This window comes from Dendrobium catenatum, unplaced genomic scaffold (assembly GCF_001605985.2).
Source record: "Dendrobium catenatum unplaced genomic scaffold, ASM160598v2 fragScaff_scaffold_1608, whole genome shotgun sequence".
Classification (NCBI taxonomy): domain Eukaryota; kingdom Viridiplantae; phylum Streptophyta; class Magnoliopsida; order Asparagales; family Orchidaceae; genus Dendrobium; species Dendrobium catenatum.
Window position 1 is genome coordinate 6800748 of NW_021320070.1, and position 18787 is coordinate 6819534.

The 18787-nt window shown below is 32.7% G+C and overlaps 1 protein-coding gene across 2 annotated transcripts; it reads right to left on the reverse strand.

Annotated features, from left to right (window-relative positions):
• Positions 1 to 428: 428 nt before the first annotated feature.
• LOC110106375 lies at positions 429 to 17771 on the reverse strand. Of its 2 annotated transcripts, none has more exons than XM_020836256.2 (8): positions 17525 to 17771; positions 16605 to 16850; positions 7391 to 7462; positions 7240 to 7307; positions 3768 to 3918; positions 3594 to 3683; positions 3385 to 3474; positions 429 to 754 (listed from the first exon to the last, which is right to left on the reverse strand). In XM_020836256.2, exons 2-8 carry the CDS (start codon positions 16848 to 16850, stop codon positions 695 to 697), a joined length of 777 nt encoding a protein of 258 aa, XP_020691915.1. In that variant the 5' UTR covers positions 17525 to 17771; the 3' UTR covers positions 429 to 694. The 2 variants fall into 2 exon arrangements, with proteins under 2 accessions (XP_020691915.1, XP_028556770.1); XM_028700937.1 differs by having other exon boundaries at positions 16605 to 16896.
• Positions 17772 to 18787: the final 1016 nt, after the last annotated feature.

Consider the following 18787-nt stretch of genomic DNA (forward strand, 5'->3'; position numbering starts at 1 on the left):
TATTGGGATCGAATTTTCAAGTGACACTAAAAGTAACAAATTTCATATCTTTGTATTAAAAATTTTATATCCTGATTATTCAACAAATTTTAAATTTGTTGTCAATTATCTAACACAACCCTCTAATTTTCTTAACTATGACTTGAGACTGATAACAACAGATCTTTGTAATTTTGAATTGACTCGACTTAGCCTTTGAAATAGGCACAAACTTGAATCATTTCAAGACAGATTCGTATTCAAATTCAGCTTAACAGTCATCTGGAATCTTCAATTTTCATTTCAGCTCATTGCTGATATCAAAATTTGTAAAATCTTACACATTTTAAAAGCTTCAAAAACTAAGAAAATGGTGAAGAAAGAATGCAATACACCTGACAATAGCCCAGTATTTGCAAAGTCAACAAACAAAAAAAGAATGAAAGCCATCCTGCTAATCTTTGAGAAAAGCTTCTATATCACTAATGAACCTTAATCTTTTACAAGGATAATAATATTTACATTACAGCAGCAGCTCCAAACATCTGGAGAGAATAGCCTCTTTCTATGTACATTGAATAAATACAGTAAATTCACACCTCACCTTTCACAAAGCATTTTCTCGTTATCATTTTTTGTATTTTTTCGTTTCAGGTTTCCTATTTACAACTATAGTTCCAGATGTTATGAAACCATCAGCAGTGTATTAGCGGATTTAGATTAGCTGCTCTCGAGAGAGTATTTGCTCTTCTGAAATGTTTAAACCATGGGTTCTCTGTAAGGATCCAAAGGAATAAACAGATGGTAAGGACATAAATAAGCCTCAGAAAAGGATGCTATCTAATGTTAAAAATAAGAAAATAAGATATTGAACAGGAGTTAATTATGTGACTGTTGGTAAGTAGGTAACAATTCAAGAAGAACCTAAAGTTTATCGAAATGGAACTGAACAATAAAAATAAATAATATTGCAATGATAGTTAGCAGAAGATAGATGTCAGGTCTTTTGTGTGTATTCATTAGTAATTTTAGGTTTCATTTGGGACGGGCTTTTTTTACTGTTTCTTAAAACAGCTTTCTAGTACAAAAATAAAAAGATGTTTTAAGAAGCAGTAAAAAAACTAACCCAAATGAAGCTTTAATCTATCAACTCGATGTTGCAACCTGTAAATGCCAACAAAAAAAAAACATGGGGATAATTGAGTGCCATTTGTCAAGGATAATGCTCGCCCCTCCCACTACCACATGCATTCCTTCTTCCCCCTTAATATGGAGATTTAAATTAGGTACATACACCAAACTTATTTGTTCATGAAAGTTTATGGTTGTAGCATGCAAGCCCAATAAAATAGATTATAATATGAAGGAATGGTTTCAAATTTAAGTGACCACCCAAAAGAAAGAGTATTTGATAGTGATGCAATATCTAAAGTAGGCAGCAAGATTAGCATAGTTATAGATTACTTTTTAGTTGTTTATTTTAATATTAATGAAATAATGAATCCAAGTTTTAGGATTTCTTTAATTTAAATGAGTGAGAGTTGCATTAGATGGTTTGGAAACATAAATGTTGGTCTTCCGATGACCCAATTAGGGAGTAGATGTTTTAGATTTGGCCTATGTTAGAAAAGGTAGACCACAACTGAGAAAAAGAATTCATGTAGACCACCCCACATAGAGGGAAAGTCTTAATATTTTTGTAAGAATTTTAGAATGTACTTATCTTAGATTTAAAATTGGTGTTTCGTCTTTCTTTTAAATAAAGAATACCGATCCGTGTGCAATTCATAAGGAAAAAAAAAGTTTAAGTAGGCATGTGGAAAATCAAAAGAGAGTTTAGGTTAAAGATAAAATAAGAGATGGTAAAGTCACCCTCCAAAGGCAACCCTAGTACTAATGAAGCTAGTTGCCACCTAGTATGTATTGCCTCGTGCAACCTAATCATCCCCCTCATGATCCAGCTTTTGCGTCCACAATCAGTTGCATCTACGCATCTAGGGGCGTAAAAATGGGTTTTCAGGTCGGATTTAGATCCAACCCGAAATTGACCCTCTCTTAATGTTTGAGCCGAACCCGGCCCGTTTATCTAAATAGATTAAAATCTCAACCACGAATCCAACCCGCCAACAACCTAACAGGACACAATCCAACCTGCTAACCCGAAACAAAAGCAGCGCCTCTGCAAATTAGTACTAAGATGTACTTAGTTATCCTTTTTAGTTGAATAAAAATATTGGTTTACATATGGAGAAAATAAGGATTATGATTGCAACTATTTACAAAACTAGTTGCAAAATTATTATAAGAAAGCAATTTTTTTGAAAGCAACTATTAAAGAAGCAGATTTCGTATACCTACTATACACTAACATCTGTGATTGTGAAAACTTGAAAAAATAACAAGAAAATAATGAACAAATAACAATGCGACAGCCATATGAACAATAAAATAGCTAAAAAGTTGCCCCAAATGAATCCTTAGAGTTTTCTAGCATTGAAGAAGCAAAGGGTGGGAAATAGGAGAAAGGACCTTGCACATAGGAGCAACCAAAAGAGCACCATGCCAGAAGGATGGTTTCTTCCTATGCAACATAAGAGCAACAACTTTTAAAAAATTTGCTCATGAAAAAACGCCTCAATACTCAATTGCGCAATCTTAAACATTGCTTTTTATAAAAGAAACTCATCATTTTCATATGTTGCAGTTCTGATGAACTCTTTCTCGGGGGTTTGAGAAAGTATCAGCTATGGAATTCATGATTTGAGTGAGTGTAAATTGATTGTTGCTTCTTCTAGTCTCCTGGAATTTAAAGTGTTAAAGGGTGAGGCTGTCTTCTCTTTCATTTATTTTCTTGCCAATGACAATTACATGATGGCTTGGTGCGAGGTAACAATGGAATTTGCTCCTATTGACACACCTTGATATTACCTTGAAGCTGATTGGAGGATTACACGAGCTAGATGTTAATACTTTATGGGAGTTTGAATAGCCTTCTTAGAGATGGAATATTACTTCAGTTTGGATGCTGAGTCTTTGAACTGATACTCATGTATTTTTCTTTGATTCACAACCACTGTCATGCACCCTTTGTATCTTGTAAGCCTAGGGCCCTCATTTTGCATTTGATGATTACATAAATATACTAGAATTTTTTGCCTTAACCCACCATTACATTCAGGATTTAGAGGGGAAAAAAGTGATTATCAAAAAGCACACATTCAAAATGGAATTAAGGATGACTTTTCCTACTAAATTGGAATCAGATCAATATTTTCATTACATGAATTGCTATCAAAGTGTTATTCCTCTACATCAAGTGGTAAAAAAAAATGAACAGTAATTCAGAGGATGTACAGGTGATATTTTCGGAAATAGTTGTTTAATAATCTACCAACGAAGCAGTACCTGATAATGCTGACGGCATTGAAATGCATTTATTACCCTGATCATTATGATAACTGGCAGAAGTATTCCAGCAATCCCCAAGGCTAGCATCTAATATGAAAGGAAGCATAAAGAGACACTAAGAAAGTTACTCACAAGTTGATGCAAAAATGTTTATCTTTTTTCATTTTCTTTTTTTCCTTCTTTTTCTAATATGGTTTAACTGTTACCGTGAATAGTGTGAATGAATACTGCTCATCGTCCTCAGAAACACTTATCATGATGGGCAATGTGTGGCGAAGAATTAGGAGAGCCATGAACTGGATGCAAGAAAAGGTTTAATATTCTTCTTCAACCAAATAGATCAAAAAAATGTTGAAATTATATCAACAATAATCACTCACTATTATGGCCACGGAACGGCAATACATTGAGCTTCTTGCACTGGTAGATGTATAGTAATCATAATCCGAGTTGATCAAGTCCCGATCTGATGGAACAATTGTTATGATTTGTGCATCTTGGACTTCCCTACGAGACACCCCCCAGCTTCCCCTGCATAAATACAATAATGTATTAATAGGGAATGCAATTCTATGTATATCATACAACATGATGCACGCATAGAAGGTTTCAATAACACCATCAAATTGTTTCAATGTGTATATGAACATAAGTTGTCGTAGTGATAGCTCATACATATCATGTCATTGTCATTAGAAGCCTTATTTTAACTATTTAGGGTTGATTTTAGGGATCATCATTTTCTATTTGTCCATATTAAGTGTTGTCTAAAGAGTTGAACAAATTCTTCATCAATCATTTTAAACAAATTATATCGATGTAACCTTAGGTCTCCCACTTTTTGTTCATAATTCTCCGGCACTAATTTTATCAACTCATCTAATGAGTTTATTTTCTACTTTTCATTGTAAATTGTCAAACCAATTAAGCCTATTTAAATCATGTCGTTTGTAATAGATGTTACTGCAATAGTTTATATAATATAATCATTCATATCCTCCTTAGTTTTGCCACATCTATTTTAATATTCTCATTTATCTCACTCTCAACCTAGATATCAATGTCCTTTTTAAAGCCAAACATTTAAATCCACACAATATCACTAGCCTAATTACAAATATTTAAATTTACCTTCAAAACTTCATAATATCATTTTTATTACACAAAAACAATCTAAGAAACTTCTCCATTTTAACCGTTCAATCTTACCGCTAGAACTTAAGTGCTTGCATCTGTTTTTCTTCCACTGTATAATAGATCCAAGACACTTAAACCACTCTAATTGAATGATAATTATTAGCATTATACCCATTAAATTTATATATCATACATTCACGATTCAATCTTTGGTTTAGTAATTATAATGCCTCTATCTTCTAATTATTTTTTCTATTATTCTAATTTATATCTCATTTCAATAAATATCTCACTAATTAAAACATAGATGTCAATGACATAAAATAGCGTGCGCCATGGCACACCGCGCACGGCGTGGCGAGGCGCAAATTTTTAAAATGACGCACATTATTTGCGCCATGTGTGTGCAATGGCGCAAAATAGCGAGGCATAGTATTTAAACATTTTTATATAATTATAATTTTTTTATATTTTATATTTTTTTTATTTTTAATATAATATATTTTTAATTACCAAATATGATTAAATTATTAGATAAATGTTATATTGTTGCTGCCCTAATCCTCATGAGAGTCATGAATGAACGGTTTGATTGCTCCCGCAACCTGTTCGATGCACGAAGGAAGCGACAAAGTGCTCGAGCCCTTCCACCCTCTCCTTCGTCTGATTCCGCACGCGACGGAAGCAAACTCCCTCTCCCGTGTTTCTCCTCTATTTTCGACGAAGGCCGCCACTGTGTTTCTCGCTGAGCAATTCTAGTAAGTGAGCCCTACCGAGCATAACAAAATTCTTATTATTATTATTTTTTTTTTTGTTTATGTTTTTGTTTCTACAAATCTTCTACAAGTATGTGTGCTTTCAATCTCACATCGGAGATAGTAGAAAGAGTCCAAGTATGTGTGCTTTCATTATATGATATTTAGCTGAAAAATAAATTCTTAATAAAAGACTTTTCATAATCTAAAACATTACTTTTGTACACATTGTTAAAATATACTCAATTTCAATTTTTTTTGGAGAACTTATAATATTCTCCTTTTTTTTTGCCCAATTTTCTCTTTTAAAAAATATTCCATGAAATAAATTCTTATATTATTATTTTTATCATTGTTTATTTCAGATCTTGAAGAAAATATCATTATAATAATCTTCATTAGCCTTGTTTCAGGCTAGTTTTATGAAAATTATTATTTTTAATTCATTCTTGCCAAGTGTTGCATGAGATGTTAAATTTATTTTTTGTAAATCACTTTGAACAATTTCTATCTATATTCTCCTATGTTTTTCACTCTAATTTTTCAATGCTACCTATCTAATGGTTGCATTTTATACTCATGTTATACATGCCTAATCCACCAAGTCAATTTTCAATTCATTTCACTTCATTAGATGTCATTGTATCCATTCCAAAAGAATAATCACTCTTTAACTCATCAATACTAATTGGCAGCAACCTTGTGTGATATTTCATGAGTCTAAATGTGGGGACGTGAATTGATTGTGGCAAAAAAGAAAGTGTCATATTGACATTATTTGTGATTTGTGATTAGTTTGATGAACTTTACATTGATTTGTGTTTTGTATGATGAACTTTACATTGCTTTTATTCATCTAATACTAATGGAGACTAAAATTTATTTATTTGAATTTGTTTGCTTATAGGTGATCATAAAATATCAGATTCAATTTACTCTTTAAAAAAAATCCAACATGAAAATATGCAATACTGATTAATGAATCTGATAACAATACCATGACATGTGTTTTTTGTGGTAAAATAACAGAGGTAAAATGTCATATTCAATTCATTGAACTTCACATGCCTTAAAGCACATCGAATCCATTTTTGTGATACTTGATCATATGCCTACTGAACATCTAAAATTATCTAAATATATCTTTTTGATCTTCATACTTTGCTATTAATTAATCTAATGTAAATATCACTTCCACAGTACATCTTCCTGGCATGAAACCAAACTAGTTCTTCGAATTTGATTTAATTTTTCTAAACATATATTTCATCACTCTCTCCCATAACTTCATTAAATGACTCCATACGTTTGATTTCTTTATAGTTAACACAATATTGAACATCATTTTTGTCCTAAAAATCTAAAATATGCATATAAAACGCTTGTTCTCCAATTAGCTGGCATTATATAATTCTTCAAATTTATACTGAAAGGATATATAAATCAAATCACTGCAATAACTCCCATAGCTTTCCAAATATCGACAAATATTTCATACTGATATAAAGCCTAATATTTCTACATCTTTGCAAAGCTTAATCTGCTTCTTTTTTTGGATAGATCTATAATATTAATACATTATATTGTATTCTGCCCTTCAAAAATATTTTTTTCCTAAACTCTCATTTAGTAATCTAATTAGCATTTCAATCTTTTTTAATGTCTTCATTTTTAATCAAGATCATCTAATCTTGACTTTTAATACATCCAACTTGATCAAAATTCCTAGCTCTATTATCTCTAACCTTGATTATTCTATATCCCTACATATATAAAATTGCATCAACAAAATAATAAGTATCACATAATTAAGACTGAATGAATTCAACTATTGCATCAACAAAATAATAAGTATCACATAATTAAGACTGAATTAATTCAACTATTGCATCAACAAAATAATAAGTATCACATAATTAAGACTGAATTAATTCAACTAAAATTTCTTTATAGAGCATACCTAAAATTCATAGGAGCACCCCCATAGTGAAACAACTGGGGAGGAGCAGTATAGCCTGGCTTGAATTGCTGCACGCCAAAGAATAATGACCAAAAGATAATAAATTCTAGGGGCTTTATATGATAAAATAGGAATATAAATAAATGGATACCTGCTGGCATATCTCACATGTTGTGTCACCCTTCTCATTACACCATCGTTGAATGCATTTTCGATGGGCAAACTGCATAAAGAAGAATGACATAATCTACCAAATTTAAGCTAAAATATGCAACATGATTTTATACAAAACAGTTACCGAGCCAATTGGGCAAGGTGTATTTGTAGTTAGAGTTTTTTCATTTAATTTGAAAAAGGCAAAAATATTACAAGATAGCTCATATAAGTAAAAGCATAATAGAAACTTAAAAAAAGTATTAGAACAATGTTGTCATAAAGTTGAGTAATTGATAGCAATTAAGTGAAAACAATAGCTTATGCCATATATGAAATTGTTATATATCTATAATAAGCAAACCTTCAAAATATGCTTCAATGTTTGGTCTTCCACTTCGGATGTTAACATGTGATGGAGATTTGTAATTTAACGATCAACAAAAATGTTGAACAAATAAATAACCTGAGCAAGTTTAGTTAACCACTTGGTATTTGTTATTTTATAGTTTATTATTTCAGTCATTTGAAATGTGCCTATGAGGAATGTAGTGGAATTTGTTCTCTATTAATTTGAACCCCTGATTTTAAATTGAATTTATATGGTTGGTAATGGGCTTGGACTAGTTTACTTCACGGCTTGGATTAGTTTATATATATATATATATATATATATGACTTGCGTCCTACATATGTGGCTTGTTATTTCCTTCCTATGGGATTAAAATAGCTGGAATTGTGAAGCTGTGGTTGCTTCTCACGGTTCATATTCACCGGTTACTGTATTTCTGGAATTATGCGGGCAGCAGTTTGAACCATCTACGGTCTTTGACAACTTTGGATGGAGCTTTTCATGGAATTTTTTGGAAGGAGTTCGAAGGGAATTTTGTCAATTCTAATTGGAATTTGGAAAAATATCAAATTTAAAATTTTGGGATTACCTGAATTGTATTGGACAGATCCGTGCAAACCATATCAATCAACCTAAGGATTAGGGAACAAGTTTGATTGGAAAAAAAGCTATTTTTCCATTTTGTGAGTGCAAGTTTGGTGCGTTATTTCTTTAAGTGTGATATAAATGTGACTTTCATTCCAATGAAAGCCATCTTCTTGTACTGGCATGAGCCCTAGATTTCTTCTACTTAGATGGACTTGCATATTTGCTTTTAAATATTGTATTATCTACTAGCTAACGTTCATAATGTTATTTCAAGTTTAATACAACTAGGATTCTAATTATGATAAATAAATTGCAATTGCTTGTTGATTTTGTGTGGCTCTAATTTCTTATTGATTTCACGAGATGTATTTATCATTGCATTATTGTTCGAGTCTAATCCTCATTTTGTTTTGGTTTGCGCCAAAAAAACAAAATTTATATATTTAGTAATCATTGATTTGTAAATTCTAATTCCCTTTGTGTGATATATTTTATTTCATCATGTTAGTTGTATTTAACACTGCCGTTGCCAGGTCCCAAGTCCTGGATGAGAAAAGTGGAGGGTTGCGTTAGGTAGTCGACAGCCAGCGTAAAACTTGTCGAACAATAATGACATGAATCCTTTAAGAAATTGTGTTAATGCTAGGGCGTCCCCTGGAAGCGACGCGCTGTATGGCCTGAATACAGTGACAAGTGTGCAAGGGCCGCTGCACCGGCGCCCGGGTGCAGTGTTAAATAGGCAAGGGTTCCCACATCAAGGACGGATGTGGGCAAAGAAGCTAGTCCATGAAACTAAAATTAGGATAGGAACTTGGAATATAGGTTCCCTTACAGGAAAATTAATGGAATTAATAGATATTATGATTCATAGGAAATTAAATATTTTGTGCATTCAGGAAACTAAATGGGTTGGAGAGAAGGCTAAGGAAATTGATAGTTTAGGATTTAAACTTTGGTATTCAGGTAGGAGTCATACTAGAAATGGTGTTAAGGTGTTATTAATAGATAAGAGTTTAAAGGATAATGTTATAAATTAATAGGATTGGAGATAGAATTATAGCTTTAAAGATTTGTTGTGATGATAAGATTGTTAATATTAATAAGTGCTTATGCTCCTCAATAGGTTTTGGATATGAGTTCTAAATTAAATTTTTGGAATGACTTATAAGAATTAATACAAAATATACCTCTTTGGAGAAAGAGTTTTTTTGGAGGAGATTTAAATGGACATGTTGTAGAGAGGTAGATGATTTTAAAGCATTCATGGTGGCCATGGATTTGGAACGACGAATGAAGGTGGCAAGACCATATTGGATTTTTGTTTAGCTTATGATTTTTTAATTGCTAATACTTATTTAAGAAAAGGAATGAGCATCTCATCACTTATAAAAATGGATAATACACCAGATTGACTATTTCTTCATTAGAAAATTAAATCGTTTAGATTGCAAAGATTGTAAAGTTATTCCGAGTGAAAATTTATGTACCCAACATCGATTATTAGTTTGGACTTTAAGATAAGGGGCATAAAATAAAAAATAAAGTAAAACAATTTTCTAGGATTAAATGGGGCATTTAAAGAATATTAACAAAAATATTTTTGGAAATAAGATTTTAGATCATAAGTTTTTTGGGTCTGTGCATGAGGATGCTAATATTATGTGGGAAAAAGTGAATAGTGATATTAAGAATATTGCAAAAGATGTCCTTGGAGTATCAAAGGGAAAGCTCCCAATAGTAAAAATAGTTGGTGGTGGAATCCTAATGTGCAAGAAAAAATTAAAAATAGAAAGCTTTTGTCATAAAACTGTTTAATTTTAAAAATTCTGATAATTGAGGAATATATATAAGTGGCTCGTAAGGATGCTAAGAAAGCAATATGCGATGCAAAAGGCATTAGCTTTTAGTGATTATATAATAGATTAATACTAAAAGGGAGAAGATATATGTATAAAGTTAGCCAAAAAGAGATAGGAGTAGTAAGGATTAGTTCAAGTGAAGTGTATTAAAGATGAAGATCAAAAAATACTTTTCTTAGAAGATGATATTCAACAAAGATGGATGAGAATATTTTGCTAACTTTTTAATGAAGATTTGTGAAAATAAGATTGACTATAGTGACCTTAGCACCCTAGATGAAAATAAAGATTTATATTTTTATCGGCTATTAGTAAACTGAAGTTAGAGAGGCTTTAAAGAAAATGAAGGGTGAAAAAGCTGTTGACCTGATGATATTCCAATAGAGGTGTGAAAAATGCTTAGGAGATGAAGGATTTCATGGCTTACTAAACTTTTTAATACTATTTTGAAGACTAAAGATGCCAGATGAGTGGGAGAATGAGTGTGTTAAATTCCTATTTTTAAGATAAAGGTTGTGTACAGATTGTGCGAATTATAGAGGTATTAAGTTAATGTGTCATACTTTAAAACTATGGAGCGAGTTTTGGAGCATAGGTTTGTCTGCGTGATATTGATGCTTCTCAAAATCACTTTGGATTCATGTCGGGTAGGTCGACTATGGAAGCCATACATTTATTAAGAGGTTTGATGGAGAAATATAGAGAAAATAAGGATGATCTACATATGATATTTATTGATTTAGAAAAAGCATATGATAAAGTTCCAAGAGAAGTGCTATGGAGAGTTCTTGAAAAGAAAGGAGTTAATAATGCTTATATTCAAATCATTAAAGATATGTATGCAGGAGCTATTACTTGTGTTCAAACACAAGGTGGATTGACCAAGTATTTTCCTATTTCGGTTGGGTTACATCAAGGATCAGCCTTAAGCCCATATCTTTTTGCTTTAGTCTTGGATGTTCTCACTAGACATTTGCAAGAGTATGTACCTTTGTGTATGCTTTTTGCTGATGATATTCTTCTTGTTGATAAGATTAGAGAGGGAGTTGAAGGTAAACTTGAATTATGGAGGTCAACCTTAGAGTCTAAAGGTTTTCGCTTGAGTAGATCTAAAACGGAATATATGGAGTGTAATTTTAGTAGTAATAGACCTAGTGAGGGGATTGTGACTTTGGGCGATCAAGTCATTAATAAGAGTACACATTTTAGATATCTTGGTTCTATTGTTCATAGTGATGGTGAAATAGATGGGGATATTATCAGTAGAATTCAAGTTGGATGGTTGAAGTGGAGGAATGCATCGGGCTTGTTATGTGATAGAAATGTACCCTTCAAACTTAAGGGAAAATTCTATAAGATGGTAGTGAGGTCTGCAATGCTTTATGGTGCCGAATGTTGGCCATTAAAAGAGAAGCATAATACTAAGTTAAGTGTGGCAGAGATGAGGATGCTCAGGTGGATGAGTGGCTTTACCCTTAGAGATAGGATACGAAATGAGCATATACGTGAAAAGGTTGGAGTAGCTACAGTAGAAGATAATATTAGAGAGAGTCGCCTTAGATGGTTTGGTCACATAAAACGGCGGCCTTGCGATGACCCGGTTAGGAGAGTAGAGGTATTAGATTTGACTTATGTTAAGAAAGGTAGGGGTAGACCTAAAAAGACTTGGTTAGAAAATATTAGGAATGACCTTTCTTTATTAGATTTAAACGAGAATTTGACTTTTAATAGGACACAATGGAGAAAAAGGATTCATGTAGCCGACCCCACGTAGTGGGATAAAGGCTTGATGTTGTTGTTGTTGTTGTATGTTAGTTGTATTAAGAACCTTAGACTCTAAACCTTCCTGCATCAAATAGCTATTAGAGTTTATGGACAAAAAAAATAGAGTTTATGGCCATATCATTATATCAACTAAGCATAGGAAATATTAATTAGGTCAATCTAATAATTTAATAAATGATGCAATTTAACCATGATAGCATAAATTGAGGTTTTAGACGAACACATTGAAACTTGGTAAGTTTTAGTTTCATTCCTATAAAAGTATAATCTAATAATTTTATTTTATTTTTTTAAATTGGAACTATACTTCGAAATATTTCAACAAATACAATACGTCTAATTTCTAAATGTTTCAAATAAAAATTAGCGACGTGGGCTCAACCATTTTGGTAAAGTTTTTGCTACTAAGTCGTTGTGAGCTGATATGAACATAGACTTAAACAGTAATATTTTTCATTTGATGAATAAAAGATCAACTACATGATCAATTTGAGGTTTGTAAGAAACATTAATATAATGTATTTAGTAGTGTACAAGGTTTATGGGAATTATAGCTAAACATTATTTTTCGAGATTATTTTGTTACTTCCATTTGTTTCAGTAAAGTTCTTAAGCGAAAAATTAAAGATGCACTAAGCTATAACTTAGAAAAATCTTGTATAAGGCTTTAAACATTGCACATAGCATGTACATCCCAATACTTGTTTTATATGGTTAAACTTTATAGTTTTATTATTGTGAAGTAATGATAATCTAATGTTCTTGATTGTATTGGATCTTTGTCTATCAAAGAGATGGCTAGGTTTTAGTTTTTTGTAAGAAACTATTATGCAACAACAACTATAGCTTTTGATTAATGCAAAATGTACTCTTCAAAATAAAAATAAAAACAACAGCTATAGCTAAATAATTGAAGAAAATTCCAAGTGAATTGAAATAATGCAATTTAAAAAAGTTACAAATACATCTTCAAGTGGTTTAGGCCATGCATTTTAAAAAGCAATTGATGCTTTTGACGAAATTAAATAAATATGAATCATGTATGCCAGAAAACTTTAATGTCTAAATGTGCAGTTATAATTTTGTATAGAAATTTGGGGTTAGGATATTGAATCAGTCAACTCCTTTCCGCCCTCCCTCATTCATTCATGATTCTTTGGCCCTGCCTAACTCCAATAGCTAGCAATGAAAGGTGCAACAAACCATCCCTATCTTCTATATAATTGAGCTTAGAGAATGTTTAGCAGCAACATAAGACCTACCATTATTAAAACAAACAACAATGCTAGGCCTTATATATGATTTTGCAATTTGAAAATGAGAGTTCATAGATTAGTGAAATATCTAATATTTGCCACCTTAATTTTTGCATTGTTACTTAATTTATTCTATATACACATCCATGATAAAAGATTGAACATCTTGAATGATCTCAAAATTCTCTAATTTATTGCATTACAGCTATGAATCATTATAACGACTCGTATTTAACCTTCTCGACCAAGCCAGTCCAATCACCCGACCGAACCCAATTTTCGTACCCACTACCTCATGTTCAATTATTAATTTCAGAATCGAAACTCCTAGGATGTGAAGAAAAAAGCGAGCAAATCAACAAGATAAGAAAAAAAGGAGAACGATAAAAGAGACAATTGGGAGGCAACTAAGTACAGGCAATAACTTGGGCCAGCGCAGTGAGTGCGTGTGAGGCAAAGTGGCTCACGTGTGAGATTGCATAATAAGTAGACAATTTGGATGTCATTAGTTTCTAGATATTGTCAATGTGTGACTGTGTTCAATCAAGAAGGTATGCCCTAGCTTTTCTTCCTTACTTCCTTTCCCATGGTTGAAAGTTTTTGTAGTCATATGCTCTATTTAGTTTGTTGGTAAGAGGAGGTGCCTAATTAAGAGTTTTAATGGATTGAATTTATATTATATAATTTTTTGTGAAAGAGTAAGCCAATAAAAAGGTTATGGGATTTTTATCTAATGGAGATCCATCAGAAATATGATTTTTGATGAAAATTATAGTGATTTTAATTGATGGATTTTGAAACATATGGCTTTCAATAATTAAGGTGATTTAATTTGATGGAAATCCAACGAAAATAAGATTTTCAATGAATTTTGAGTCGACTAAAGCCATTTTAATGTATGTTTTACCGGAAAATCGTTTTATTGTAGGAAATCCATCGAAAACATGGATTTTAGGCCACAAGCAACCCATTTTAAATCTATTATTTTACCAAAAAATAGGTGATTTTTTTGTAGTAATCAAACCAGGCACATAATATTAATAAAAAAATGTACAGTTGATGCGACCAAAGCTAAATAAACCAAGAGGGTAGATGATATATAGGGTAGAGAGTAGAAATGATTTTGGAGAATTCCTTTCCTTCGATAGCATTTTTCATGATCCCTTGACTCTCACTACACTCCCATCATATGTCATCTCACCTACAACAATCGAGGGTATCAAACACAACACATACAATGGTAATGACCAAGTAGCCCATAAAAAACTTGAAGGACTAATGGCCTTTAATGTCTCAATGAGCAATGCAATGCAATATGTGTCAAATCTACTTGAACATACTACTATTGAGACTATTATAGGATATCCTCAATCTTATCATCGCACATCAACTTCTACTTTAATTTCAATCGACTCTTGAGAGGACTAATGATGCGGACATCCGACGGTGGACGATATTCAAAGGAAGAGTCGAAGATCGACGCCCGAGATCACTCCATTTTATTTTAGTTTATTAATTGTATTTTATTTTAATTTTGAAATTTTCCTTTTTGTACTCTTTTTTATTTACGAGTAATGTCTTATTTAAGCCCAATGGGCAAATTTATCTTTTGGTTTCTTTTGAGGCCTATATATAGAGGCCCCTTCTTTTGTATTAGGTATGATAGAATTATAATAAAAATTTGTGTTCTGCACTTTTGTTCTTGGGAAGAACGTCAGTGAGAATCCCTATGGAGGGAACCGTGGTTTCCACCAGCCGTAGGATGGGTCCGAGCTCGTGGCTTGAAGTCCATTGGTGAAGGGCATCATATCACCCATCAGTCTTCGAAAGAGTCCAAGGCTCGGGTTATATCTTTTTTTTTTATTATTATTTGTTTTGTTTTGTTTTCTCCTTATTTTCCTAATCACCATCTCCATCCTCCCTCTAATCCCGATGGCTTCATCCCATCCTCAACCCAAACCCGCTGGCCTCTTCCCACAATCCCCTCCTTCTTCCCCATCGAAATTTCCCATCCCCATCCTAAGCCTAACCGGCCAGCTTTCCCCCACTCCAAACCACGAACGCTCTCCCAAACCATAACCCTAATACCTTCATAGCCGTCGACCACCTTCTTCCCTCCATTGGCTCCCACAATTTCATCTTGTATTCAAAACCCTCCTATTATATACAATTAATTTGGTAATGAATTCGAATTAAAAATTCAAATTAATTTGAATTTAAATTTGTTTCCTAAATTAGGACTCTTATTTTAGGAATGTTGTTTAAAGTAGGTCCAATTAAATCTCTGATTGGATTTGATTTAATTTCTTCTCGTCAATTAAAAAGCTTTGATTATGCAAGCCATAAAGTCCCTTACATAATCCCTCTTTCCCTCTTAAAGCCGTTGGCCACCTAACCCTAACCCTAATTCCTAGCCTAACCGCCGGCCTCTTTTCCCCAATCCCCCTTTTCTTCCAAATTTGAATCCCTATTCAAGACTTTCCTTTTATTCAACGTTTTAATTTAGGAAATTTTTCAAATTCAAATTCAAATCAATTTAAATTTGAAATCCTTTTCTAAAATAAGTTAAATTTCATTTGGAAACTTCCCTAATATTCTCAAATCTGAAATTAATTCATATTTAAATCAATCACCACATTCAACGAACCTGGACACCCTCTCTCCTTCTCCCTCTCTAGGCCGACCCCTCCTCTCTCTCTCTCTCCAATCCATTTAATTCACATTAATTCCCCCCCCCCTATTGGAGCCTTAATTCATCCTTAATTAAAGGAATAATTTTCTTCTCCATTTAATTTGAAATCCCAAATTTCAAATGACCCCCTTCCCGCATATACGTGCTACATCAACTAACCTTGGTCCCCTGGCATGACGTCTTCTAACTGTCTAAGAGGCATGTTATGCATAGGTACTATTAATGCCTAGATGTGGATCATCTTCATATGGAGTTTCTACAAAATAGTGAAAATTGGTCAATAAGGCTTGACCTTATGATTTTTTCCTCATTAGAGGCTTTCTATGTAAAAAAGTCGTATATTTTCTACCATATGCATGTGTGTTTAGAAGCTCTAAGATACAATAAAAAAAAGTTCACCAAATTATATCATTCGTGGAAGCATTTCCTGCATGCAACAAGGTTTACTACATATTAAGAATTTTTAAGGATTTTATTATAACAAAAATAATTATATGACCAAAACAAAATGGATAATAAAGATGCAAGGTGTTTTTTTTTTTTTTAATAAGAAAGGTGCTTAATTGTTGCCGCTAAACTTTTACAAAATGATGACCTTCATCAAATAATCCCTTAGAAAACCAAGCACCGTTGAAATTAGAAAGAACATAATTTATAGCTAAAATTCATTTTAACTGTACCTTTAGACTGCCCCGACATGAACAGGGAACGTCCAAATTATAATCCTCATCTTCATCCTGGCAGATCCTGCATTCAACTAGTTTTCCACCATTCATAGCAATCCTCTTTTGACTTAATTCACTCCCAGAAGCAGTTGGTAATAGCATGGTTTGTCCCGTTTCGGGCTTTCTTCTGCTTTCTATAGTGGCCGCTAGTGTCGCTTCCGTAAGTAGGCGATCTACCAGCAATGCAAGATGGTCCCCCATCTTCCAGATAAGGAAGTCATAAACACTCTTAGAAGGCAATATAGGCCTATTTAATCGCAAACCAAGGCATCATCCAACTTAATAACAATAAAAAACGGAAGAGTATAGCAAAGTCTTTTATTTAACAATAGGAAAAAAGTCGTCTCATATCATCAAAAAAGGGGGAAGATATCAGAAAAATCACCGAACTGAGTTGAAGGAACAGAAAGTATGCTTGTGTGTGTGTGTGTGTGTAGAGAGAGAGAGAGAGAAGTAGAACAACAAAAAATTACATAGGAATCATTCAGGGAAATAAGACATTTGAAAACTTAAAAAATAAAAAATAAGTAAAAAATATTTATTGCATAGAAAAAGACACCATTTTGAATTCACGATTCAAATAAAACCCCCAAACCGAATCAAAAACAAGACCCGCCTGAAAATCTGTAAGAACAAAATCTAGCTATTAATAAAAAAAAAGATGAGTCGGCAATGGAAACAGTCGATTCTAGACGAACCACAACCACAAAAAATCCATCAAACTCAAGTAAGATGACAGTATAAAGCATCAAAACAGTCGAAAGAGAAGAAGGAATAGCCAAAAAGGAGCTAATAAAAGGCCTATCAACGTAAACCACGACAAGAACTAACCCAAGTGGCCCTACGCAAAGGAAACCAGAGACAAAGGAAGTTACCAGATCGACAGGATGGTAGCCTTCTTCTGGATCTCTTCCTTCGCCAAAGACGGAAGGAAGGAAAACCAAACGAAGTGGCAGAACAAGAAATACGCCGACACGCTCGGCTTGGGATATTTTGAGGCGAAGAAAGAGCGCCGGGAGGGAACGAACAGAGGAAGAAGGCGCGACCGCTGGCGTTACAAGAGAAACAGAAAGAGCCTGTTTGAAAGGAAAGCAAGAGATGGAGTGGGGACGTGGGGTTTAAGATCGTACAAGCAACCTAAAAAAAAGCCAAATTTTAAGCTATTTTTGTCGTATTTATATTATAATAGTAATAAGCAAGCTATGAAAGAAAAGAAGTAATAATTCTAGTTTAAATTAGTTATAATTTTTATATAAAATAACTTAACGTACAGTTGATAATCTGAATGAAGTATGCTTAATGCGCCTCTAAAAGTGTTTGACATAAGATTATCATATTTAAATATTTAATAATTTAATCATTCTCTTGCCATTAGTGATTGAAGGAGATCATGATCTTGATAACTTTATTTATATCGTTTCATAGTTACTTAGATTTAGATTTCTCGTTCACATATGAGGATATTTGGTTAACTACTTAACTGAAAAAAGAAAGCATGGCATAAAAAATATAATATATTAGGAATATTTATAATTATTTGGATGATTATAAAATAAATTTGAGTGTTTTTTTTATTTGATTTGAAATAAAATATTTGTTGTTAATATATCATAAAAAAATTATATTGATCAAGCACGAATCTCGAGCCAAAATCAAACTGAAATTTAAAAAATTAAATCAGAGATCATCTGAGCTCTCATTAGAGCAAACTTATAGTTGAACTGAACATCTCGAAAATACGAACTCAATGACACCAAATTTGACTCAATCCGAGCTCAAATGAGTCCATATCAAAGACCCGAAGCGCATTTGGAAGGTTCAATCTATAATTTGGATTACAAAACAGATTTCAAATGCGACATTTTATAGTCGAGTCGAGCGGCTCGACGAGACAAATAAAACGAGGCTAAGATTGTCAAATTATGATATCATTAAGACATTCAAATACCAAATAAATGGTCCATAATCAGGAGATTGAAACTACTTTCAATTTACCATTGATCTTCCTCTTATTTACAAGTTATGACACTCTTAGAAAACTATAAATAGATCCATCTTTCTTCTTTGAGAGGGGTGGAAGCAAGGGAGGAAGAGGGGAACCCAAGCAAGAAGAGAATGAAGAGTTCTCTTGCCACTAG